At 45.8% G+C, this 26,470-nt stretch overlaps 1 protein-coding gene across 1 annotated transcript in view; it reads right to left on the reverse strand.

Moving 5' to 3' along the window:
- TIPE3 (TNF alpha induced protein 8 like 3) overlaps positions 1-25,589 on the reverse strand; it is a 43,342-nt gene extending 17,753 nt beyond the window's left edge. The window contains exon 1 of the mRNA XM_019730650.3: positions 25,201-25,589. Coding sequence (XP_019586209.1) covers positions 25,201-25,252 — 52 coding nt within the window. The 5' untranslated portion in view covers positions 25,253-25,589. The remainder of the gene's footprint in view (positions 1-25,200) is intronic.
- Between the last annotated feature and the right edge of the window lie 881 nt (positions 25,590-26,470).

Here is a 26,470-nt window from a genome sequence, read left to right on the forward strand (position 1 = left end):
GCTGAGCCTGGAACGATTCAGCAAAAGTCTCACAGCACACCAAGACGAGTTGCCCCCGACCTGGGGCCTGTCAGACTCCTATAGTTTCCAAAGAAAGAGTGCAGTGTGGGTGGAGCTGGCTGCTCACAAGAAAGTGCCTCTGGCATTGGGCGAGCTGGGTGGGGCGGGCTCCCAGTGAAGTTCACCAGGCCAATTAGAATCTGGAAGCATAGGGGGAGGGCTCAACATGGGAAAGATGGCGCCTGCCTGCCAGCTGCTTGGGAGAAGAACACCTCACAGGGAGAATGGCAATTGTCCTCCAGCTCTTGCTCCAAGCCACACACTTCAGTCTGCTCCTTGTATGCCTGTGACGCCCCCCGAGTCACTGTCGCTCTGCCAGAGCCCAAGGTGAGTGCCTGCGAGTGAGTGAATCTGTGCGCGGGCTGCTTACGAGGTCTGAGTTTCCCATAGCCTTCCATCCCACCCAGATGGTCGGAGTCTCCAATGTTTTTCACAGCCAGATATTCTGGGGCCTTCTTTTTCTGGGCCAGGGAGTCTGGTGTGAGGTCAGGGAGCCTCAATCCTCTGGCGGAACCTCTGTAGCTGAGATATCCCTCCTGATTCTCAACCACCACGCAGAGGTTTGGGGCCCGTTCTGCATCTCCACCCTTCTGACCAATCTTGATGTGGCTTCTTTTTTATATTTTTAGTTATGGGGCTTCTGTTTGACTAGACTTCAGGTGGTTCTCCCAGTTGATTGTTCTATAATTTAGTTGTAATTTTAATGTGTTCATGGAAGGACTCAGGCACAGTGTTTATATACTCTGCCGTCTTGGATCTGCAAATGACCCTTTGATTTAAATTAGCATTGCTTTCTCAAAATAAGCTATACTTGGTCACGATGCATGTGTTTTTAATATACTGAAGAATTCTATTAGTAAATATTGTATTTAGCATGTTGCAACTATGCTCGAAGGTGAGATTGATGTATAACTTTTTCCTAGTACCATCTTTGTCTGATTTTGATGTCAGAGTAAACTGGCCTCATAAAAAGGATGGGTAGCTTTCTCCCTTTTTCTGATCTCTGAAACTGTATTAGATGAAGGTTAACTGTTTTCTGAATGTTTTGTAAAATTAGCCCATAAAGCCTCTTGTGACTAGTGTATATTTTGAGAGTGGAGATGAGTGGAGAATCAATTTCTTTAGTGTTTATTTATGTAAGAGCAATAATCCCCTAAAACAACACAAAAATATAAATTTTTATTTAACAACTACTTTAAGCTCTAGATCTTTCTTTTCTTTTCCTAGAGCATCTACAAAATAGGTAGTCACTCTGAATGGTAGATCATTCTCAGGAATAAAGTGATAAAAACCATCCACTGTATAATTTTCAATTCTATTCTTGTTTTATTTTGAGACGAGAGTCTGAGGAGCTATTTCTCAAAATATTTTTTTTCTTCAATAATTTTATTTAAAAAATGATACATGAGCACTGAGAAAAGTCAGAAAAGACAGATGAGCTAAAGGAAGAAGATGAGTCCCCCACAATCCCACCATGCATCATGGTTTGCATATCTACGTTCCTCCAAACAGTCCCCCAAGTATGTGTACTTTAATATTTATAAACATGGGATCAGTGAACACTGTTTTTTAATCTGCAGGAAGTAACAACCCAGCACTAGGCTGTATTTTGGGGGAAAGGGTATCCAAAGGTGACTATTGGCACATAGCACGATTCTCTTCTAATGCCTCTTCCTAAGCCAGGAGGTGACAAGAGATATTGAGGAGTCCCACAAACAGAACCCTCTGGTTCTGCCCACATCATCGCAGCCCTTATACCAGACGCCTGCTGGTCCAACGTCAGTCAGAGGAGGTGCTGAAATCAGAAGGGTGGCTCACCCCTTCACAAGAATGGCTCCACCCCAGCCCAACTGGCTGAAGACAGGCACACGAGAGCCAAGCAGTACCAGAAACAAAGTCAGCTCTCCCTGAGGGTGCTGCTCTGCCCCCCCCATCCCCCACTGCCCTGGCCCTCTGTGCCGATAGCTGAGTCCAATGGACCCCTAGCCCAGGTGGAAGAGGCACTGGGACATCTTGTCTGTTCTGGCTGGCTTCCTCCCATCATGAGCCCCTGGCCAGCCCTTCCAGGAAGGGTGGCCCTTGCACACAACTCCAGCACAGTCCTCTTCCCATGCTGCACAGTGATTGACGCTGAGTTCTTACAGGACTGATGCTCTGAGGACTTATGTATCCTCACAGTCAGGGCACTGTCCACCACGTAGAAGTTGTTCAATAAATGTCTGTTAAATGAATGACTGAATGAACGATATAGCAGGTTCTTTCTCATCTTTATGGCCCAGATTCTATCTGTTCAGGATACACACTCGAACAAGGTGCATATTCACCAAGTGCAGGCTGAACTGCAGGCACGCAAATGCCTTCTGAATTCAGCACAAGGCCCACTCCTTGCCTTCCACACGGAGCCAGCTGCGTGGCCCAGTTGGGCTCTGCGTGTCTACTCCCCTACAAACAGCAGCATCACTTGGGGTACCAGATGCATCATCCACACGCCTTTAGTGTTCAATTCCAGCAGGAACCCTCTCTCCATGGCAGCAGCCCCCATCCCTCCTGCCATCCCTGCAACCTCCCCATTCACGTCTCGTCATGCTCACCAGCTATTTTAATACTCAGGAGCTGTTGGGGATCAGAATAGCACTGGCCACATCTGTCTCTCTGGGTGATCCTCTCTCTCTGCTGGCAGCTCCCAAACTGTTCACCGCAGCAGGTGCTCAAAAGCCCAGGCTCAGGCCACCAGACTGCTAACAAGGATACCAGTAGGAGGCCACATACAGAGCGTGGGAGGGTGCCAACTTGGTAATATGTGAAATTAGTAAATAGACTGATGTAATAAAAATGGCAGTTTTGGAAATTCTTCAATTTTTGGAGTGCAGATCTAAAACTTAAGATGCTAAAAAAAAAAAAAAAAAAAAAAGCAGTCAATAAAATGGAACCAACTCCAGTCTACATTGGAATAAAATAAATAAAATATGGCCTGAGACAGTAGATATTTAAGCCTAAAGAACTGAGGCTCTTGAAAGATGCTGTATTTAGATTAAATACAGTAATGCATTAACCTTCAGCTTAGTCATCTTAAAACAAAAAAAAAAGATAAACAGTTAGCTGTACTAAAGAGGTCGGAACACACAAGGGAGAAGAAACCAGAAGGTACTTCTGGGTGGGAGATGATTTGGCAGAGAGCACCCTGACTTGCTCAATGTTCCACTTAATTTTTTTAGTGAAATATGCATTTTGTACAATGACACTTTTGGATTTCAGTCAATTTGAAAGTGAAACAGCAGGAAAGGGACACGTAATATGTCACGTACAAACCCCTTACGTGTATTCTGTCATAATTGGTTTTTTTGTGGTGATTCATAGATTTGAGATCTGAGACAGGAATCACACCACATTGTGGATACCCACTGGTGCCACAGTCAGTGTCTATCCCAGTGGAATGACAGCGTTGGGGGAAGTAGTTTGCAGATATGAGGTGGGCACCTGCAAGGTGTCTTGAGGTCGGATTCTGAAGGTCTACTGGGACCCCTACTCTGATGGAGCCACTCTGAGCCCCATTCACATCACTCAAGAGGAAGAGCCCACCTAGTTCTGGTGACCTGCTTTCCTAGAAGTAACTCATAAATGTGTCTTTCTCAGAGGCTTCCTTTCTAAATTATACTTTCCCCATACTTGTCTCAAAGGCAGTACATGTCTCCAAATAGAATTACTTATACTTCATGGTACTATAAGACAGTGCCACCAAAAGGTTTCAGATCAAGTTGTCAGCTGTGGTCAATTCAAAGATGCTGACTGGCTTCCAGTGGAGTTGGGGTGCCAGGGCTGGGGCCTTGGAGTCACTCCCCAGATGCAGGGAAAACCCCAAATACGGAGAAAAGCATCGAGCCGAGCTCTGGTCCTGTCTCTAGCCACTGAGCAGGCAGCACTGTGTGGAGAAGAGAGCTGGGGCCCCGGGGTCTGCTGCTGCCCCCCAGTGCACTCACGATGAGCTATGGGCCACGTCTACAACTTCCTGGTTTATCGGTCTGTTAAATGAGGGAACTGGATTAGATGATTTTGCTAATTTGTTTTACATTCTCAGCATAATATTTACTTCTTCAGAATCAGAAATCGAGTTTTTGAATCCATGAAAAAACAGCAGTGGGCATACATGAGATGTGAGCCAATGGATTCTCAGCTTTCCCTCTCTCACACTGCTTCCCCTCCATCCACCAAGCTCTCTCCCAGCTCTGCAACAGTCATGCTTCAGCAGTGGAATGCCTCCTGCTTTTGCCTCCTTCTGAAAAACCTGGGGCACTGACCTTGAAGCCTCCAGCTTTCCTTTTCTGTGGCTTTCCTCCAAAATGCCTCCCCATCACCTGATTTCCTGGGGCCCTTGCCTCCTCTGTCAGACCTCAGCCTGTGCTCGCCACAGAGCAGGCGGTCAGCAGGCTCCCCAAGCCCTCTCCTGTGCTCGCCTCAGCACCCACAGACCGAGGCACAGACGGCCAGCCCCAGCAGGCTGCCCTGTGCTGACATAGCCACATATGGGACTCACGTCCAAAACCCCAGGGCCACTTCTTCCCACCAGGCCTCGCATCCCTAACTGTCTCGTCTCTGCCTTAAAGAGAAAGTGGCTCACCCTTTCCCCAGTCTCACCTGTTTTGCTCTGTGCATCTTCTGCCCAGATCCAAGCACCTCCGCCTGCTTTCCCTCCCCGCCTTCCTTGAACCCTCCTTCCATCCAGAACAAACTCCTACGTGGCCTATTCAAGGACCTCCCATCTGGTTTCACTTGTTTGTTCTCTGCAAGGATGAGGGGGAACCTGGACTGCCATATTCACTGTGGTAGCCCTGGCACATAGTAGGAGCTGAATAATACATGTAAACCTCAAAAAACAAATAGTGACTGGTCAGGCGAGGGAGTGAGGTCATGGGGCAGAGCCTGGGGTTTTGGAGAGGAGAGTCCCAGAGCTCAGGCAGAGGCCCGAGGACGGATGACCACAGTAGGACAGAGGAGCTGCGTCGTCTACCCTTTCCCTGGTTTTACTCCAAGCTCAATGGCAGCTGCTCTCACCAAGGTCACCCAGGGGCCTTCTAATGGTCCCTGATGAGTGTTTGGAAAGGTGGGAGAACATAGTTGTTGTCACAGTACGTGAGTGGAGGGTCCTACAGGCTATCAGTGGGTGGGGCCAGATATGCTAACTCTTCTGTAATTTCCAGGACAGGGAATGCCAATGGCATCCCTGAGGCACACAGCTCAGCACCTGACCTCTGGCAGCGTGGGCCCACCTGTCGGCCTCTGCTTTCCTGACGACCCTACCCCTCGGTCCTTCTCAGCCTCTCGGGGTCTGCTTTTCCTCTGTCCGTGCCTGACGTCTGGCTTCCCTGAGTTTCCTCAGAGCCCTCTTTCTTGCCACACACTCTCCCCAAGCGTGAGATGTCACCCTTTGCCCAGGTGGTGATCCCTTCCTGATGTATCTCCCATCCTAGGAGTCTGTCATGAGGCCCATCCCCATATATTTTACTACTTATCAGACTTCTCTACCTGGATTCCCATAGACCCATCACCTTCCGCAGGTTCAAAACGTCACTCCTCCTTTCTCCAACCCCTGCAGCCCTCCTCCTTGTATTATAAGTGGCCTGGCCCCACGTTTAGATAAGAACCTGGGGGCCATCCTTGCCTTTTTTCTCTCCCTCACCTCCCACACCTAATAGGGCATCAGACTGTTGATTGAGCTTCCTTAATACCTTCAAATGCATCTGCCTTTCTCTGCCTCAGTGACACCACCTTAGAACAGACCCTCATCATTTCTCACCCGAGCGATTGTCTATCTCCGCACTCGTGTCTCTACTCCAGCTAAGCCTGCTCCATCCAGACTGTCCTCCCAGTTCTCCCTTCATTCCTTCTCACCTGGGTCCATCTCCTATTTGTGTATCACATTGGCCAGCAAACTACCTTAAAGGGCTAGAGAATAAAGGGCCAAAAGACAAAATAGAGCAAGGTATTTATATAACTAAGTGAATGTAACCATTAAAAATGCTCTTAGCTTGTGAGTAATACAAAAACAGGTGGCTGGCTGGACTTGGTCTGGGGCCTCAGTTGGCTGAGTCCTGATCTAGCTGTCCCTAAGGAAGGGAACACGGGCGTTTTCTTGAGATTGAACATGTCTTACAATGACTTTATTCCACCCGCATATTTGATTGACGGTTTGATTATATTCAGAACTCCATGTCGAAAATCATTCACCTTGAGAATTCAAAGGCATCAACTACTATTATTTACCTCTTGGCGTAGCTATTTAGAAATCTAATACATTGGTAAGGGCCTGGTTTTTCTCTCTGGAAGCTTTTCAGATCTTTGCTTCATGACCAGTCTCCAGCCACGGCCCCAGGTCTCAGAGTTTCCATTGCCTTTGTCTCTCTATTGTCCAGGAGGGTTTGTCAGGTACAGGGGTGGGGAGGGCAGTGGGGAGAGGAAACAGAGAGGAGAACCTGGGTCTGAGGGGCTGCAAGGAAGGGAAGCATCAAGGGTGAGGCAGAGATGATGGTGCCAGGGAGACAGTGCAGAAGGGGGGAGTCAGGGGGAGGACTTGCTTTGGGGTTGGGGGTACAGGTCAGTAGGCCCCTACTGGGAAGCCAGCATTCCTCAAAGCTTCAGTCTTTAAGGTTAAGAGGGGTACCCTCCAGAGCGAGAGGCCCACGAAGGCCAGCGCAGCCTTGAGCGGCGGACCCCCTGCAGGCTAAGTGACTCTCAAGAGAGTTGGCCTATCCTGGGCCCCCGGGCCCTCTGGCTTCCCTGCCACATGACCGGACTTCCTGATGACCTGACCAGCTGCTCTTAGTCCTTGCCTGGCCTCCGTCCTGCTTGTATGACCGTCTTGGCCCCTAATACCACCAACCTTCACCTCTCTTCAGACTTTGCTCAGACCTCAGCCGCTCTCACTGCACTATGACAATTGGGCAAAGCTATTTTTATGTGGAGATTTTTTTTTTAAAACAAATGAAACCAACAAACAAAAAACCAAGGATGGCAGGAACCAGACTACATCTCACTCGTGAGCCTCAGCCCATTACTGACCTCCCTCCTCAGGTTAAGAGGAAGCTTGGGGTGGGGGTGTTTGGTGACAGCGCTATGGAGACAACAGCTGGGCGCTTACCATACTTGCTGGTCTCAGGATGTGCTATTCATCATTCTTAGCATAAAAGCCTGCATTTTCTAAGAACTTACTTCTATTTCTATCATTCTGCCTGTTATATTCTCTGATCTGTCCTTTAAAAATCCCAGTGGTCATATTCACTCACAATTAACAGCAAGATATGGCTGCTTGATACGGGACCTGACACTGCTTTCCACTTGAATATTAAGGAAGTGATGTCTTTTAATGGGAGGAGGGATTTTTCTGGAAGGGTGAAAATGCATCGTCAATATATATTTTTACATCTGAAAAGGGGTTAAAAAATTATTTTTCATAATAGAACCCAAGAAAGTAAAGATAAAGTCGTGGCTGATGGGGAATACCAGTCATTAAGGGTGGTTGGGGCTAATTTAAACTCTGATAAATGTGAATCTAAAGGGTGAGCACTTTTGTTTCCTACAAACTTCCTGACTGGGTTACCCCTATTTGATGGACTAGAGTAGAATAAGATGGAGATAGGGAGACAGTAAAGAATTTTGAGACCATGATATCTCTTATTTTCAGCTCCAAGATGCACAAGAAATCCTCAATTAAACTTTGAATTCCTTCAGAAAGATACACATTATATTTAATATCATACAACTCCTGAATAATGAATTTCTTTGGACTGAGAGACTGATAATAGTGGTGGTAGACCAATATATCCTAAAAGCTAATAATCCTGTTATAACAGAATTTTAAATGCCCCCCTATTTTTTCTAAGTGTAAAAGTAATAAAAACACAAAGTCAATGTGTAAATGAAAAAGTGCAAGGTGAAAATCATTCATAGTTGGGATGGGGGTCAGGGACAGAGAAAGGGTCCCGGAGGGAGTGAGGGTCAGGAATGCCAGCTGCACACACTGCTGGTCAGCAAGAAACAGCGAGGCCAGGTTCAAGGGCCAAAAAGACTGAGTCAGCAAGGTCACCCAGCAGGTCCGTCTGGCCTGCAAGGCTCCGGTGCTCTTGGCCTTTCTGTAGGCCTCAAATCTATAAGCTCATTACCCATCCTGTCTGCACTGCGTCTTTATGGCATGAGGGACCCACAAGGCCCAGGCTGGGTGGGCTCAGAGGGAAGGGTGTGATGTGATGGAGGGAATAGAAAGGGGGAAAAGCAGACGCTGGGGAAATGGGTGAGCAGGAAGGGACTGAGGAGAGAAGCCTGGAATATGCCTCCAACAGGGGGCCGGGAGGACCCCATGATAGGGACCCACGGAGGAATGGTCTGCAGGGGTAAAGGGGGGTGGGGAATGTCATGGGGAACTGAGTGCAGAAGAGTTCCAAGGAAGAAGATGGAGGGATCTGGGACAAAAGTGCAAGAAAGTCAGAAGATGAGCAGTGGACTGGGCCCCAGGATCTCACTTGATTTTTGCTTTTAAAATAACATTTCCTTCTGAAAGTTATACATACTGATTGAGGAAAAATCTGGAAGGAAATTACAAAGAAGGAAATTAAAATTACCTATAAACTTATATGGAGTGGTTAACTCTTCCAGTATTAAAATTTAAAAAAAAGTTTATGTATGGGAATGTGAGGAACTTTCCTCCCTGATTCTATATTAAAAAAGGGTGTATGCATATGTATGTATACGTGTGTATGTATAAATAAATAAATAAATAAAATAATATGTGTGTATATACATGTATATAACAAAATTTGGATCATTTATCAAGCTTTCTTTCTACATTACAATGTAAACATTTCCCTATATTACATGTTCTTCGAATTACTTTGTCTTAACAGTTGAATAATATTCCACTATGTAGAAATGTCATTATGTATTTAATCATTCAATAACTATTTGAATATTTATTTATTTATTTATTTAATTTTATCCTCTCAAGAGTCAGTTTCCCAAAGCATTGGACTGTATTCTAATCTTTTTATTTTTTACTTAAAAAAATTATTCCCATCCTCCCTCTTCCCCACCTCTGTCAATCATTAGCTTGTTCTCTATATCTATAGGTTGTTTCTGTTTTGTTTTGCTTATTCATTTGTTTTGTCTTTTTAGAGTCCACGAGTGAAATCATACAGTATTTATCTTTCTCTGCCTGACTCATTTAACTTAACATAATACCCTCTAGGTCTATCCATGTTGTCACAAACGTCAAAATTTCACTCTTTTCTATTGCTGAATAATATTCCATCATATATATGTCATTTATATCTATATCTATATATCTATCTATCTATACCTATACCTATACCTATACCTATACCTATACCTATACCTATACCTATACCTATACCTATACCTATAGCTATATCTCTCACATTCATTATCCATTAATCTACTGAAGGACATCTAGGTTGCTTCCATACCTGAACTATTATTACCTTGACTGCAATGAACATAGGGGTGCATATAAACTTTTCCAATTAGTGTTTTTGTTTCCTTTGGATAATTTTTAGAAGTGGAATTACTGGATTGTATGGCAGCTCTATTTTTAATTTTTTGAAGAATCTCCATATTGTTTTCCATAGTGGCTGCACTAATTACCAATCCGACCAACAGTGTATGAAGCTTCCCTTTCCTTCACATCCTCGCCAGGACTTGTTATTTGTTGATTTATTGATGATAGCCATTCTGACAGGTGTAAGGTGATATATCATTGTGGTTTTAATTTGCATTTCCCTGATGATTATTGATGGGAAGCATCTTTTCATAGCCATCTGTTTGTTCTCTTTGGAGAAATGTCTGTTCAGGTCCTCTGCCCATTTTTTAATTGGATTTTTTTTTGTATTAAGTTGTATGAGTTCTGTATATATTTTGGATATGAACCCCTTATTGGATGTGTCATTTGTGAATATCTTCTTCCATTCAGTAGGCTGGCTTTTGGTTTGTTGATGGTGTCCTTTGCTGTGTAAAAATGTTTGAGTTGATGTAATCCCATATGTTTATTTTTTCTTTTCTTGCCTTGCCTGAGGAGACCTCTCCAAAAAGATACCGCTCAAAGCAATGTCGAAGACTTTACAGCCTATGTTTGCTTCTAGGAGTTTTATGGTTTCAGGTCTTACATTTAAGTCTTTAATCTATTTTGAGTTTATTTTTATATGTGGTGTAAGAAAGTGGTCCAATTTCATTCTTTTGCATGTATCTGTCTGGTTTTCCAAACACCACTTCTTGAAGAGATTATCTTTACCCTATTGTATATCCTTGCCTCCTTTGTCATAGATTAATTGACCATATAAGCAAGGATTTTATTTGTGGGCTCTCTATTCCATTGTCTATATATCGGTTTTCATTCCAGTACGCACACTGTTTTGATTATTGTAGCTTTGTAGTATAGTTTGATATCGGAGGGTGATACCTCCCACTTTGTTCTTTCTCAAGATTTCTCTGGCTATTTGGGGTCTTTTGTGGTTCCATTTAAGTTTTAAGATTAGTTGTTTTAATTTTGAGAAGGATGCCAGTTGGTATTTTAATAGGCACTGCACTGAATCTATAGATTGCTTTAGGTAGTTAGGACATTTTAACAATATTAATCCTTCCAATCCAATTCCATTTATTTGTATATTCTTCAATTTCTTTCTTCAATGTCTTATAGTTCTCAGAGTATAGGTCTTTCACCTCTTTGGTTAAACTTTTTTCCTAGGTATTTTATGCTTTATCATGCAATTGTAAATAGGATTGTTTTCTTAATTTCTCCTTATCATTATTCATTATTGGTATATAGAAATGCAACAAATTTCTGTATATTGATTCTGTATCCTGCAACTTTACTGAATTCATTTATTAGGTCTAATAGTTTTTGGGTGGAGTCTTTAGGGTTTTCTATATATAGTATCATGTCATCTGCAAATAATGAGACTTTTATTTCTTCCTTTTTTATTTGGATGCCTTTTCCTTTTCTTGTCTGATTGCTGTGCCCAGGACTTCCAATACTATGTTGAATAGAAGTGATGATAGTGGGCATTCTTGTCTTGTTCTTGATCTTAAAGCAAAGGCTTTCAGCTTTTCACCACTGACTACGATGTTAGCTGTGGGTCTGTCATATACAGCCTTTATTATGTTTAATACGTTCCTTCTATATCCACTTTGTTTAGAGTTTTTTTTTAATCATAAAAGGATATTGAGTTTTGTCAAATGTTTTTCTGCATATATTGAGATGATATGGTTTTTATTCTTTATTTTGTTAATGGAATGTATCACAATGATTGATTTATGGATGTTGAACCATGCTTGTACCTCTGGGATGAATCCCACTTGGTCATGGTATATAATCCTTGTAATATATTGTTGAATCTGGATTGCTAATATTTTGTTGAGGGTTTTTTTTTTTTTTAATCTATGTTCATTAAGGATACTGGCCTGTAGTTTTCTTTTTCTGTAATGTCTTTGTCTGGTTTTAGTACCAGGCTACTGCTGGCTTCATAGAATGAGTTTGGAAGTGTTCCTTCCTCTTCAATTTTTTGAAATAGTTTAGGAAAGATAGGTATTACTTCTTCTGTAAATATTTGGTAGACTTCACCTGTGAAGCTGTCTGCTCCTGGACTTGTATTTGTTGGGAATTTTTGTTTTTCTTCTTGCTGCTTCAATTTCATTGCTAGTAATATATCTGTTCAGATTTTGTATTTCTTTCTGGCTCAGTCTTGGAAGTTTGCTTCTAGAAATTTACCCATTTATTCTAGATTGTTGAATTTGTTGGCATTCTTTGTAGTATTCTTTAATGATTCTTTGTATTTCTGTGGTGTTGGTTGTAACTTCTCTTTCATTTATGATTTTATTTGTGTTCTCTTTTTTCCTTGATAAGTTTGGCTAAAGGTTTGTCAATTCCATTTATTTTTGTCAATTTTTATCTTGTTTCACTCTTGCTTCCTTCAAGATTGTCTCTTTAACTTTTGCTATTTTAATTTCAATACGTCCTGGTGTGGGTCTGTTTGGTTTCATCTTGTTTGGAACTCTGTGCTTCCTGGATCTGAATGTCTGTTTACTTTCGTATGTTAGGAAAGTTTTCAGCCATTACTTCTTTACATTAAGTTTCTGTTCCTTTCTCTCTTTCTTCTGGGATCCCTATAATGTGAATGTTTGAGTTAAGAGGTCTCTTAGACTATCCTTATTTTTTTTAAATGATTTTTTCTTTGTTCTATTCTGATTGGTTAATTTCTACTAGTGTGTCTGCCAAGTCATTGATCCATTCTTCAGTGTTAGCTAATCTGCTGTTGATTCTTTCTAATGTGTTTTTCTTTTTTTTTCTTTCTTTAAAGTTTATTGGGTGACAATTGTTAGTAAAGTGACATAGATTTCAGGTGTACAATTCTGAAATCATAGATTTTAGGTGTACAAATTTCAGGTAATACATTATCTATATCTCACATTGCGTGTTCATCACCCAGAGTCAGTTCTCTTTCCATCACCATATGTTAGACCCCGTTTACTCTCTTCTAGAGACCTGCTGCCCTCTCCCCTTATCCTCTGGTAACCCCTAATCTATTGTCTATGTCTATGAGTTTTTGTTCTTTCAGTTGTTTGTCTCGTTCTTCTGTTTTTGGTTTATACACCACATATCAGTGAAATCATATGGTTCTCTACTTTTTCTGTCTGACTTATTTCGCTTAGCATTGTAATCTCAAGATCCATCTATGTCTAATGTGTTTTTTGTTGTTGTTGTTTTTTTTTTTTTACAGGACTTTATTGGGGAACTTCCAGGATTTTTTTTTTTTCCCCCCAAATCAAGCTGTTGTCCTTTCAATCTTAGTTGTGGAGGGTGCCGTTCAGCTTCAAGTTGTTGTCCTTTCAGTCTTAGTTTTGGAGGGTGCAGCTCAGCTCCAGGTCCAGTTGCTGTTGCTAGTTGCAGGGGTCGCAGCCCACCATCCATTGCGGGAGTCTAACTGGCAACCTTGTGGTTGAGAGCCCGTGCTCCAGCCAACTGAGCCATCCGGGAGGCAGCTCAGCTCAAGGTGCGGTGTTCAATCTTAGTTGCAGGGGGCAGAGCCCACCATCCCTTGCAGGACTAGAGGAATTGAACTGGCAGCCTTGTGGTTGAGAGCCCACTGGCCCATGTGGGAATCAAACTGGCAGCCTTCGGAGTTAGGAGCATGGAGCTCCAACCACTTGAGCCACCAGGCTGGCCCTGTGTGGGGGCAGAGCCCCAGAAAGAAGTTTCCAGGCTCTCGGCCTCACATAGACAGGTGCCTGGCTCAGGTAGTAAATGGCCATCAATGTGATTGGATGGCCATCAGCTGTGGCTAGTTGGCCGTCAGCTGTAACCAATGAGCCATTGGCCACTAATATAACTGCTGTGGCTGTGCTAGCAGAGAGAAGAGAGAGAGAATGGGGGCTAGCAAGAAGATGGCGGCTGGGCTGGCAAGTGTGAATGGCGGTTTGCGGACAGTGTGGATCCAGCCTCCAGTGAGAGTATAGTGCCGCCAGAGAGAATATAGTGGTATGACTCCCCTGCCTATGGCTCCGTGGGTGTTCCTTTTTGGCCTCACCATATCCTGCGTTCTTGTATGGGGAGCGGGAGCAGAGACCCCGCAGGCTTCTCTGTACGACACCCTGTCTAATGTGTTATTCATTTCAATTATTGTATGGTATTCTCCAATGTGTTTTTCATTTCAATTATTGTTTTTTTCCTTATACTTTTTAACTCTGTGTAAGTTTTCCCTAAGTTCCTCTACTCCACTCTCAAGTTTGGTGAACATCCTTATGACCATTTAGTTAAATTCTTGATCAGGCAACTTACTTATCTCCATTTCCTTAGGGTTTTCTTTCTGGGGATTTTTCTTGTTCCTTCATTTGAGAGATATTCTTCTGTCTTTCCATTTTGACTTTCTATGTTTGTTATATGAATTAGACAAAATAGCTGTCTGTTCCAGTCTTGGAAAAGTGGGCTTTTGTAGAAGCAGCCTCTGTGTAAGCTGTGTGTGCAGGGTGGTTTTAACCAGCTGGTAGGAGCCAACTGGGTGCCTCAGGCATCAGGGGCACTGGCCTGCTGAGCAGAAGCGGCTCTGAGTAGGGAGGCCAGGTGCATGTAGTAATGCCTTGTTGATCCTGTTGGTTGAAATGGGCTCCAGCAATGAATCCAGAAATGTTCTTCAGCAACCTTGCAGGTAGGCCAGAGCACCTGCATAGAGTCTCTACCCACCTGTGGAGGTGGAGGGAGATGTAAACAATGGTGATCATCAGCCCCTCTGACCCCAAAGAAATCCCACTGTGGGAACAGAGTCCCAGAGAGCAGTTTCCAGGCTCTCGGCCTCATGTGGAAAGGTGCTCGCTTGTTATTAGATGGCCATCACCTGTAACCAGTTAGCCACTGGCCACTGATATAACTGCTGTGGCTGAGCTAGCAAGCGCAGATTGCAGCTAGCAAGTGGGGTTGGTTGGTTGGCAGAGAAGCAGATGGCAGATTGTGCATTGTGTGGCTCTTGCTTCCTGTGTCTCCAACCCAGATGCCAGCGAGACTATAGTGGTATGAACCCTCCATCCATGGCTCCGTTGATGTTCCTTTTTGGCCTCACCATGTTCTTGTGCGGGGAGTGGGACCAGAGCCCCTGCATGACAGCTGGGCATGCGCTTACATCACCTGGGGCACTGGCCTGCTGGCTGGAGCAACTCCTGGCAGGGAGCCACACACGCAGTGAAGCTGTGTTGTTCCCACTTCGGAGGCAAAGTCTGCTGGGAACGCTTCCCGGCCATCCTGCAGGTAGGCCAAAGCACCCAAATATCGCTCCCTACCATTCTACTGAAGTGGAGGGGAGGTAAACAGTGGTGCTCCCTGGCTCTTCCTGCAGCTCTTCAAGGGCTCCTTTGGTTTCCCTGCCTTTGCTATTTTGTCTCTTTCTCTTGTTTGTTGTCAGAAGTTGTTCCTTCAGCCCTCAGTTGTATATTTGAGTTTGCTCATGGGAAGGGGTGAGTTCCATACCCTACTGTATCTCCACTATCTTGGACCTCCTGTGAGTGAATATTTAGATTGTTTTGTTTAGGTTGGATGTTCAGTTAGTTTCTGCCCCCTTTTGGGGTGGGGAGGCAGTTTTAAATAGTGAAAATCTACCACTTACATTGTGATTTGGGGTAATCTGAATCTGTTTCTTCATCTGTAAACTGAGAATAAGAATCGCTGCCTTTTCTGTGTTCTGGTTTTGCTATGAGACCACGTGTAGGATATCCCGTTGCTCTTATGACTTCACAATTGTTTAACCTTGAATGACCTGGTGGCTGTCGAGGCCACCAGAAGAGTTGGGAAAAGGTAAGGGAGGGTAATGGTCTGGCTGTGGTGTTACTGAGATGTCTCTTGGACAGTGGACAGTGAGGAGGAGAGGCCTAGAGGCCTCTGGAAGACAGGATTCTTGCTCCGGAGAGAGGACTGGGGTAGACTACAGCTTTGGGAATCTTTAGCTTCGTGCTGTAAGAATGGATGATCGCTTCCAAATGAGTGTATTGTCACAAAAGAACAAGGACAGGAGCTCGGCCTTAGGAGACATAGGTAGGAAAAAGGTATTCATGAGGGATGCAGGAAGAGCAATTGAGGACAGGTGCAGGGAAACCACAATTAGATACAGTCAGAGAAGTCAATAGGAAAAGCAAGTCAAGAAAATTCAGGATTAACTCTCATCAGATACTGCTCTGGGCTTTCTAAAAGTTGACTCTGTATTAACTTCGCTCTGGCTACCTTGTTTGACTGAGACTGAAACACTGAATTATGCAGTTAAATCCTAAGGGTAGAGAGGCTAACACACATGAACAAATTTCCCCATTTCCTGACAAAAATAAATCAATCTAAACAAAGATAAAACATGACTGGAGAGCCAAAGGCCAATAAATCTATTCCTAAAGCTGGTAGCTAAACTCAAAGTAAATTAACCTTTGCAATTGTCACTGGGCATCTGTCAAACCCACCAAATGCCTCTCGGGTATTAAAAAAATGTAAAAATCTTGTGAGGGCTCCGTGTAGGGCTCTCCTGACTGAGAAAGAGGAGAGGGCCAGGCACAACGGAAGGGCCTGGTGTGGGCCTCTGATGGTCTGAACTCTGGGCAGATGTGCTTGGGAGGGAGAAACCTCAGGACAAGAAAAAGAGGGGAATGGGCAGCAAGAAGCATGGTGGAAGGTGTTGGGAGGAAGAGCAGGGATCCTTTTGATAACCCGACACCCAGAATAACTCTGCTCCTTTTTTTAACATTACATGTTTTGGGGAAGGATAGAGGAGCCAGAGGATCTGGCCTCCAATTCTGGTTCTGACACTGCCTGGCAGAGCAGCTAGATGACATTAGTGCCCCGGAGTAAACATTTCAGAAGGGAGACTCTTGTTCTCTTACAAAACCCCCTCCCTCCCCAAATAAAGCTCTCTGTCATCTTTTCAGCATTGCTTTTGGACTACACTCTTTCGTTAGGAAAAAGCACATCGACTCTTAGGGCTCAGTCTAATTTTCTTCTTTGTATTATTTTCACATATTCTACCAAGAGTTTGCATTCCTTTGGTCAGAAAACAATGTTATTACGAGATAGCTCTGGAAGCCCAAACCTAAGTTATCTAGCTCTGAAGCTCAAGGTCTCGTCACTGAGCTGCAGTCTCATCTTTGAGTTTTCTCTTGTCCTTGAATCCCACTGGTCACCATGTCCTGGAGATGCTATATCTGAAATGATTCTAAATGTTGGAGTGGAAAAAAGTAGGTTAGGATCCAGCTCAAGCGTACTCCGATAAACGGGATGTTGGTTTGTGTTTGGCGCCTCCCTTCACTCTGCTTTTCAATCCTTCTCTCAATGTTTGCCACGTTCACCACTCAGCAGCAGGTCTCTATGACCCTGGAGATGCACATGGCTGCAGTGTCCTTCCAGGACCTTCTCACCCAGGCAGCAACTTAGTGCCGCTCTCCCCATCTTCTCTCCCAAACCACCATTCAGCAGCCCCTGTTCTGGAGCCCGTGCCGGCCAATCCTTGCCCATGTGTTACTGGGCTAATGCAGATAATGTCTGCAGCTTAAAACAGGGCCTACTGGAACTGTAATATCCTAACCTAACAGAAGAAACCTAATGAACAAATCTAATGGTCAGAGATCTGGGCCCCAGGGGAGCTGGCAGGAGCTGCAAAGAAGCCTGGTGGCATCCATTGACCTAACTACATAATGTACCTGATACCAGAGCACCTTTTTTAGAGTTAGACTGGCTTCTTATCCACTGACAAGCGGTATATCCCTAAGTAAGTTACTTAACTTCTCTGTACCTCAGTTTCCTGGTCTATAAAATGGGGCTTTCTATAGTACCTAGCCCAGAAAACTGGTATAAGCGTTAAGTACCATATGAACAGTTAACCCAGTCTTAAATACATTGTGCGTGCTTAATTGATATAAAATAGTAAAAATTCAAAGCATCACTATTATTTCACATTCAAAACTAGCCCTCTGGGGCTGAACTCTGGCTGGCAAAGACCATCATTACAATTTCTCATCTTGTTGGATATTTGCTACAACTTCTTAAACACTACTTTCTCTGACCATCTAACCCCAAACTCAGTCTCTCTCCCTGACTTTCTCATTGTCATCCCAAAGAAACCAAGGAACCAGATTCAAACATGGTAGGAAAGAGGCCTACCCTGCAGACGGCCCCCATCACTTCCCTCCCACAATCTACACTGAAATATCTGTTGACCTTCTTGGCATAACCCACAGGCCCCAAATCAGGAACACGGGATGTGGTGCTCACCAGAGCAGCCCTTTACAGAATTTCCCCCTGCACATAAAATCAGATGCCTCTACTATAAAACAATAAACTGGGAGTCTCCATAAAGCTACGTATCATCAAAATGCTCCCTTTCAGGGCTGGAACAGACAGCATATCTTACTTTTGAGAAGAGAACCTAGAAGCTACTAGCTGTTTCTGTGGCTTTTCAACAGTTTAAGCCAATATTTGGACACCACCAAAGTCTCTCCTTTTTTCCCTGGAGCACTGAGTTACAAAATACTCGTTCTATGAGGGTGTGTCTAGCACTTCCTGTGCTGCCAAGCCTTCCATTTTTATAGTCTGCACACTAGATTTTCCATGAACAGGCTCAAATTTGTTCCCAGGCAATGATATTTAGGAAACCCAATATGAACGTGTAGATTATTCTAACAGTCTCAGAATTTGTGCTATGCAGTTGCCTAAAGAGTATTTCTGATGTATAAAAACAAATATATATTTTTGGCATGCCTTAATAAATGTGGGGGGAAAAGGCATGCATGCTCCTTATATGTTTTCTTGGATTGGGTTGTTAGGGTAGACTTGTTTATTTTTTTATTTCTTCTCTAGCCTTTATTTCTATACTTGTACAAAATACAGCCCAAACACCCACCTACACAGGCATTTTACATAAAGAGTTTGAAGCCAAGTGACTGAAAACCACAACAAAATTATGTATATAGTGTTTTTTTAATAGAGATTTACATGTGAATTCAAGTGGGAGCCAATGGTAACTCTGGAGGAAAACGAACCAGTTAGAGAAAAGTGCTAATGGAAAGTGTGACTATAATTTGGTCTTGCTGACAAATAAAAAAGCAGGTGCCATATTTTAAAAGAGAAAATAACATAGGAAATAGAGCTTTATATTTATATGTTCATGCACATTCTCCCTCCAGCTTCAGAAACTTACATGTTGTCTACAATGATCACCAAAACACCAGTTTTACATTCTGAGTATGACAGCCCTCTTCTCCCATGTGCCATCTAAGGGGCCCCCACTGAGCCAGGCCTATCCTCAAGGCCATCGCTTCCACGAAGCCTTCCTGTCAGAACTCCAAACCTCCATGCCCCATGCTCCAAATCCTGCGCTAGTTATTGCTAATGCTGCCCAGTCTTGCAGGTTCAGACTTGGGTGGATGTTTTCTCTCCCTAACGTGGCTGCAGGGCCACATCTAATTCCATTTTTGTATGCTACCGAAGCCCCTGCACCACTCTGAACACAAAGCAGATGGCCAGCCAGTATCTGCTGGATTGTGTGGATTAACAGTTGGGTGCAGAGCTATGAGGTCTAGACTGGCTAATTTCATCTGGCAATCTAAATTGCCCTAATGAGGTCTGGATAAAGTTGGCAGCTCAGTAAGTATCCCCTGCACACTGCTAGTACACAGGGTCTGCCATCTCTAGTGAACACTGTTGAAGAAATTGGAGGTCACCTGTGGTGGATGCTGCAATGTCCTACCAAGGTTCTCCTTCTGGCATGAAGGCCCAAACATTCTACAAACTGGTGGGAGTAATACATGCAGACAGTTTTCCGCTGAAGGGAATGGCTTCACCCAAGGTCATAGCCTTTTCCCTGGAATGGCCTGCATTTAATGACTGATCATTATATCAGACATATAAAGGCCTAGCTCCTCACCCCAACTCAGAACAGTTCTGAAGGGCTATTCCAGCTCTAGAGCTCGAGGCTGTTGTTGGGTCTGCATTGCAGTTCAGCTTCTAATTCTGCCCTGTCCAGTGTCCTTCTTTTTCCCATCACTTCCCCAGGTATGGATCCCAAGAGCAATCTCAAATAAACTCACTGTAGGCTAACCTCCACCTCAGAGGCTGCTTCCTGGGGAACCAACCTACAACATCATCCATACATCTATCTATCCAGCCAGCCAGCTAGCAACCTACCACTGTGTTTAGGGCACATGGATGGTGTTGGTGGGAAATGATACAGGTAAAAAGACCCAGCCCTTGCCCTTAGTCCACGACAAGATTTGAGACATGTACAGGAATAACCATAAAGCCCGCAATAGGAAGTGACTGGTGTCAAGAGAGAACATATAAACAGAGACAAGGCCGAGGTATAATCCCAAGCAAGCAGGTCAGGAATCTTCAGGCACTGGCTTAGGCTGCGGCCATTGGCATATGCGTCCCCTCTCCCCATCTGATCTCAAGCCTTGGAGGACAGGACGGACTGTGTCCTCTCTCTTCGCGTTCCCCATACTTCCCAACACAGAGTCCCAGACTGTGCAAGGAATCTTAAAACAAAGTAAAACCAAACACTGAAAGAAATCTTTGGCAGTTCCACTTCATTGGACAGGTTTCTGTCTGTCTGTCTGTCTGACTTTTTAATGCAGAGTTCTCTGGAGGCTCCTCAAGATGCTCGTTCATTTATTATGTCCATAAAAATCTCGGGAACAGGAAAGCACAAGACAAGGCCCTGACCCTCAGAGCAGCTACAGCCCACTGCACGGACAAGGCAGAGGCCTCTGAAAATGTACACACACAGGAGTAAGATGTGGGACTGGGACTAATAGCCAGTGGTACACCATCCCCAGGCAGTCTCTGCCCTCAGTTGGCCAGTTCATCAGTCATCACTCAGTCAGTTGACAAAGGTTACTGAACAGCCTCCACTAGGAGCCTACCAATGACAATCACAAACTCCAGAACCTCACACTGCCCCGAAACCAACGCCCCGGCAGGATTTACTGTCTACAGGGGGAAAGCACCTTTAAGCCAAACATCGCTTCTAAGTGCCTGATGGAAAGAGAGGGGCTGGAAAGCATTAGTGGGGTGGGGGAACCAGTCTCCTGCACCTCCCTGCCCTCATCCAACTCAACACACCAGTCTCCTTCCATTTCCCCTCTCCTTTCACTGCTTTTGTACAATCTGTCTCCAACTTCTGTTGTTTGTTTCTCTGAAATGGCATTTGCATCCTTCTTCTTCTGCCTTGTCTTAGTGCTACCGCCCCCTCCAGTATTGTGGCCACACCCAGGGAGCTGAGGCTCTAAGCGTAGGCAATCACCACACTTCATGTCTGTCAAATGTGGCTTCTGAAAACCCAGCTGTCAGTTGGTCACGTCTCTGCTCAACAATCAGCTCAAGATGCTCCTTCAGCACCATCAGGACCAAGGTATTAAGACCCTCATATAAGGGGCCCTCCCTACACTCATCTAACTTGATTTCCCAGTACTCCCTAACATATGTTCTTCACACCAGTCACCTCCCTGTTCATTTGTACCTTTGCTCAAGTGGTATCTGACTTCTGGAACACCTTTCCTCCTCTTGGCTGCCTGTCAAATCCTACCACTCCTTGCCACTTTGTTCACACAGACCAAGCTTAGGACCTTAGGGACGGGAAGGACAGGAAGGGCAATGTTAGGAGCTGGCTGGTGTTCCACATCCTTTACTGTCTTGAAGTTCCCCTAGCGCATCCTGACTCCATCTCATGGAAATGCTCTTCTGTCGTACCGACCCAGCCGCAAAGATGCCCCATCAGTGTGGCAGCCCTGGCCCATCTAGTGAGTGAAAGGAACTTGTCTGCCTTCAGCTGGGTAGACTAACTTGGTCTTACAAGCCAGAAAGGGAAAAAGCTGACACTGCTAATGTTTACTCGCTTGTTGCGTCTTTGGAAAGCCTCTCAATCGCTGCTGAGTTAATACACCAAGCTCTAGGGTTTCTGAGAGATGGATAGTGGGTTTGCCAAAGGAAAGACTGCCAAGTTGGGTCTCTGGAATGAATCCAGTGTTCCATAAACGCTGCCTCTCTCCTAATCATAGAAAGAATCATAAAACAAGAGAAAGGCAGAGGGGAGCTGCAGGCAGTAGAATGACATAGAAGCATCATCCTCTGCTTCCTGAAAAACAGAAAATGCAGACTGAGGCAAATCTCATCTCCCCCTTCACCCTTCTATGCAGGGAGTTGCTGGGTGAGAGATCTGCCAGCAGGTACTTGGAGATCTTTGGAAAAGTCTCTTGAATTGGGTACAACAAAGAGTAGGTGGTCCTCGGAGATTTCCTCACTCCTGACCCCTTGCTTGGGATTACATCTCGGCCTCATCTCTTGTTTATATGTTCTCTCTTGACACCAGCCACTTCCCATTGTGTGCTTTATGGTTATTGCTGTACACGTCTCAAATCTTGTCCTAGACTGTTAGCCCCCTAAGGGCAAGAGCTGGGTCTTTTTCACCTGTATCACCTCCCACCATGGGCAAAAATGGAAGAGAGAATGGTGAGTACCTCCTGTGCTTCCTGCCACCTTGAAGGGAAAAGAGTCTGTGGAAGACAGGGTTATACCCTCTTCTTCTATTTCAAAGTGGCTCACCTCCAGGTTAGCAGGTGGATTGGGTAAGGGCTTCTCTGCTTTTCACAAGTTGCCCTAGAGTTGAAGGAAAAGGGTGGTAGTAAAACCAGGAGGTTTGAAAGTCTCCATCTTCATGCCTTGAGCTGGAAGATGATGAGGGTGAGAAGAGGTATGCGTAAATTAATCTCCCCAAACACACACACACACACACACACACACACACACACACACACACACCAGAGAGAGAATGGGAGAGTGTAAAGGAGAAAATTCAAAACAAACCTTCTTAGGCAATTATATTAATGTGATGATAATGACAACAATACTAATTGTTTTACACATGCTAGTAATTTACATTTTACAAAGCACAGGGGTATATTATTTGGCAGTGTTCTTACAACAAATAATCCAATCAGGTAATAATCAAAATAGCAGCTACCGTTTACTGAATGACTACCGTTTACTGTTTTCATGAGTTATTTTATTTAATCCTCACAACCCCCTTGTGGTACTATTGCTATTCCCATTTTACAGAGGAGAAAACAGATTTGGAGAGGCTAAGTAACTTGCCCATCAGGTAGAGATTGAAACCTAGGTCTTTCTGATTCCACAGTTCAGGCTCTTGACCTTAATAAGGCCTGTCTTAGGGCAGAGCTTTTTCACAAGCTAGGGAGGGAAAGAGTACTGAGCAGGAAAGAATCCTTATATAGCAAATGCCTATGAAGTAGGTGAACACAGACACACACAAACACACATGAATACTCCAACAGGTCCCACTTGCTCTGCTGTCCTTCTCAGTTACAAACCCGTCCAGCTTGCACAGATACAGGTCCACAGATAAATGCCATATTCCTTATAGGGACACAAGGTCAGCCCCTATGGATGACGTACTTGTCATTTAATCTGTATCCTAAGCTGCATTTGACATGCTGTATTTGACATGATGCAGCCACAGCAAGGCGACGAATTAGCGCCTAGCTTTGAAGCTTCCTCATGAAAAATACTTTAAGGCTGAAAAGAATGAGTGAGACTGAATGCCATTTAGCAGAATGGCTTGTGACATTCAAATAAATGTTCACCTTGTGAGATTCAAGCACACAGAGAGAGAAGAAATGACTGTAGAAAACAGTAAGTCACAAACAAATGGTGACACCTCACAAGAGCTGGCTGCCCTATTCCTCATTGGACCCATCTGACTTCGGTGATAATGTTTGCTGTTAGCTGTGCAGAGGCCTTGACAGAAACAGACATGAACACATATGTACAAGATAACTCCTGCTGTGCAGGTTGGAGGGAGAAGCAACAAGACCCTTAAGAACTCCTCTCTCTCCTTTCACCCAAGTACCAACTCTTGTGGAATATCTCCTCCCTCTTTCCTCCTCCCCTTCTCTTTCTCTAAGCCTCTTTATCCTCCTCCCCCTCTCCATCAACCCACAAAAGAGATCTGAGGGTGGGGGTAGGGAGAGCCTCTTAGTTCCTGGGATTTTGAGAGAGTGAAGTGTCAGTGTCACTGCTCTCCAACCCCCTTTTGAGTTCTGAAGATATACTTAGATACACACAGAACACCCACTGGAACTTTTAAATGATGTGAGGAGATCCACAAGCCACCTGTGAAACAAAATCTTGGTGCTTCACAGTCACAAATATATAGGTAGGCAAAGGGCTCATGTTTATTCATTATATCCACACATACCTACACAGAGCAGGTGGCCCTTGCATACACACAGGAATCCTCACACACAGGCATCTTGGCGATGCCATCTTTCCTTTCCACCAGCCTCATCCCTTCCCACCCACCTGAAGGTGTTGACCACAGCCGCCCTGTGAGAGGCTGAGGTGTATGATACAGTGGAAAGGGACTAACTCGGCCCTTGGCTACTCCCTGGCTGTGAGACGTGTGCAAGTCCAATAATCACCTGACTAGGTGCTGTGAAGATTAAGGGCAATAATACATGTAGGGCCCTTGGCGTAGCGCCTGGCCCTGTCCTGTCTGGTTCCTGAGCCTGCCTTTCCTACACCCACACCTGGGCTGATGGTGCCTCCCTTCACTGGGTCCCCACCCTTAGGACACAGGTCTGACACTGAGAAGAGTGGGGACTGGTCCAGGACCTCCGGTCTGTACCAGGAGGGTCCCAGCTCTCAGGTCACAGGTCTACTGGCCAGGGCTAGCCTTCTGGGCCACATGCGGGAGCCGTGGCCACTTGGCGCGGGGCTTTCGCGTCTCTCCTGAGTGGACATGAGGGCGGCGGGCAGAGCTCCTCGGTAAGTCGGCTCAAGGTTGTGGGTGGCTTCCTCCTGTTGCTCAGTATCGGGGAGGGGCGGGAGAGGACATGCATTTTTTCCTAAGTAAGCATCCACCCATTGCTTCAATAACTATCGATTGTGAAAAGCCAGCGGAGCCTCTTAAAGACATAGCCCGGCTCCTGCGCGCCCCCGCGTCTGTGTCCCCGGACCCCTTGGCGGGGACCTCCTCCGCTCGTGCGGGGCAGCGATGGGCGAACGCTTTTGCACGGGTTCGTCTAGCAGCCTCTGGAACCGCAGCCACTGGCTGCGGTTTGACCCCAGCCGGTCTACCCGCGGGGCCTTTTCTTCCCAAGTCCTCTGTCAGGTCCTCGGACCAGGTCACCTGTTCCGCAGCTTCCGCGGCTCCTGGGGTTCGAGGACCGTGCCAGAGCTCAGAAAGTTATTTCAAAAGGCAGCTGTGTTGCAAGCCTCGCTGCAGCAAACTACTGGACGTGGATTTCCCGAACTCTTCCCCACCCCCGCCTAGCCAGGGTGACCAGAACCCACAGCAAGAGTCTGGCAGCGAGGAAAGCCACCCGCAAACGCACCTCCTGTCCCTCCTGCGCGTCCAAGTGCAATCGGAGAAAAAGCCCAAAGCAAACTCACAGCGCGGAGCAATCCCCAGTCCCGGCTTGGAAGGGACCGGGCTGCTGGGGATCGGCCTCCCGCCTGGCCGCTCAAAGAAATACTCGCGATTTCCAGCCCAGGCCTGCCCTCCTGCCGGCCCCAGCCCTCCGGGCTGGGATGCCGCGACCCCTCGGTACCTGCGGTGGTCACCGGCTCGCCTTCGCTCTGCTCGCCCGAATCCGAATCCATGCTGCGGGCTACCAGCCGGGCTTCCACAGACGCCCGCCCGTCTGCGGGGCGCTCGGGTCCGGCGTCCCGGCTCCGGCTGTCCCGGGCACTCCGTGCGGGCAGCCGGAGTGGCGCGGTCTGGGCAGTGCGTGGCGGCCGCGGCCAGGGGGCAGCTCTGCAGAGGAGAGAGCTGCTGGCGCCCCGCTCCCCGCGCCCGCCGGCCGATGCCTGCTCGCGAGGCAAGCGCAGGGCGGAGGCTGGGGCGCGCTTGGAGAGAGTGGGGAGGAGGGAAGGGAGGCGCGAGCGGAGGAGCGGGAGTGGCCGGCGCCCCGCGGGCTCCAGACTGGGGTTAAATACCCCGGGGGCGGTGTCATTCCTGTCATCCGCGCCCAATGCCGGGCGCCAGGAGCCTGGGACTTATAGAGCGCCCCTGAGGTCGTGCGCGTCGGTGAGGCCGCGCCCTTTCCATGCGGTGACTAAGTCTGGAGGATTCTTAAGTGAAAAGGCGCCTCTACTCAAGTAGGAAAAGGAGAGGTTACCAGTGGGAGCCTCGGGGCTTCCCGGGTTTGAGTGCGACTCCCTCACTTGGAGACTTTGGGCAAGTGACTCAACTTCTGTTTCCTCACTTGGAAAATGGGGAAAATGAGAGTGTCCTTTTATCCGGAATGTTTTGGGGGGAGTAAATAAGATAATGCAAGTGAGGGGCCAAAAGCAGGGCCTGGCAGCCAGCGAGGAAGTAAACAACGCATAGCAGGTATTGCTAACTCGGGCTGTTCCTCTCCCGGCGGGGGCGGGGCAGCGTGGACCAGCCGCGGTGGAGCTGGTTCCGAGGGCTGGGAACCCTAGTTCGCAACAAAGTCAGGACCCGCCCTGCCAGAGGGGCAAGAATTGGTTTTAAAACCCTTTCTTTGTCTTTAACACGGAGTGCTAAACTTCCTCAATATACCCTCCTTTCACTTTCTTAAAAGAAAAGAAAAGCATTTGTAAGTGTATTTAGTAATTAAGAGAGTAAAATAGGGGGGCCTGAGGCAGTGAGGCCTCCAGAGATTCTTTGTTGTTAATTCTTGACTCTCCACGTAGTCTTACTGTCTCCCGGAATTATCAGTTCTAACACGTACATAACTTCAGGCCGGCTTCTCTGCCTACAAAGTGTAGGTGTAGGCAGAGAATACAGACTAACTTTACTAACCTGAACAAAATGAAATCAAAAAGAAAAAGTTAACTAAAAAGCTCCGTTTA

This window comes from Rhinolophus sinicus, chromosome 3 (genome assembly GCF_057876585.1).
Source record: "Rhinolophus sinicus isolate RSI-liver-muscle chromosome 3, RSI-T2T, whole genome shotgun sequence".
Lineage (NCBI taxonomy): Eukaryota > Metazoa > Chordata > Mammalia > Chiroptera > Rhinolophidae > Rhinolophus > Rhinolophus sinicus.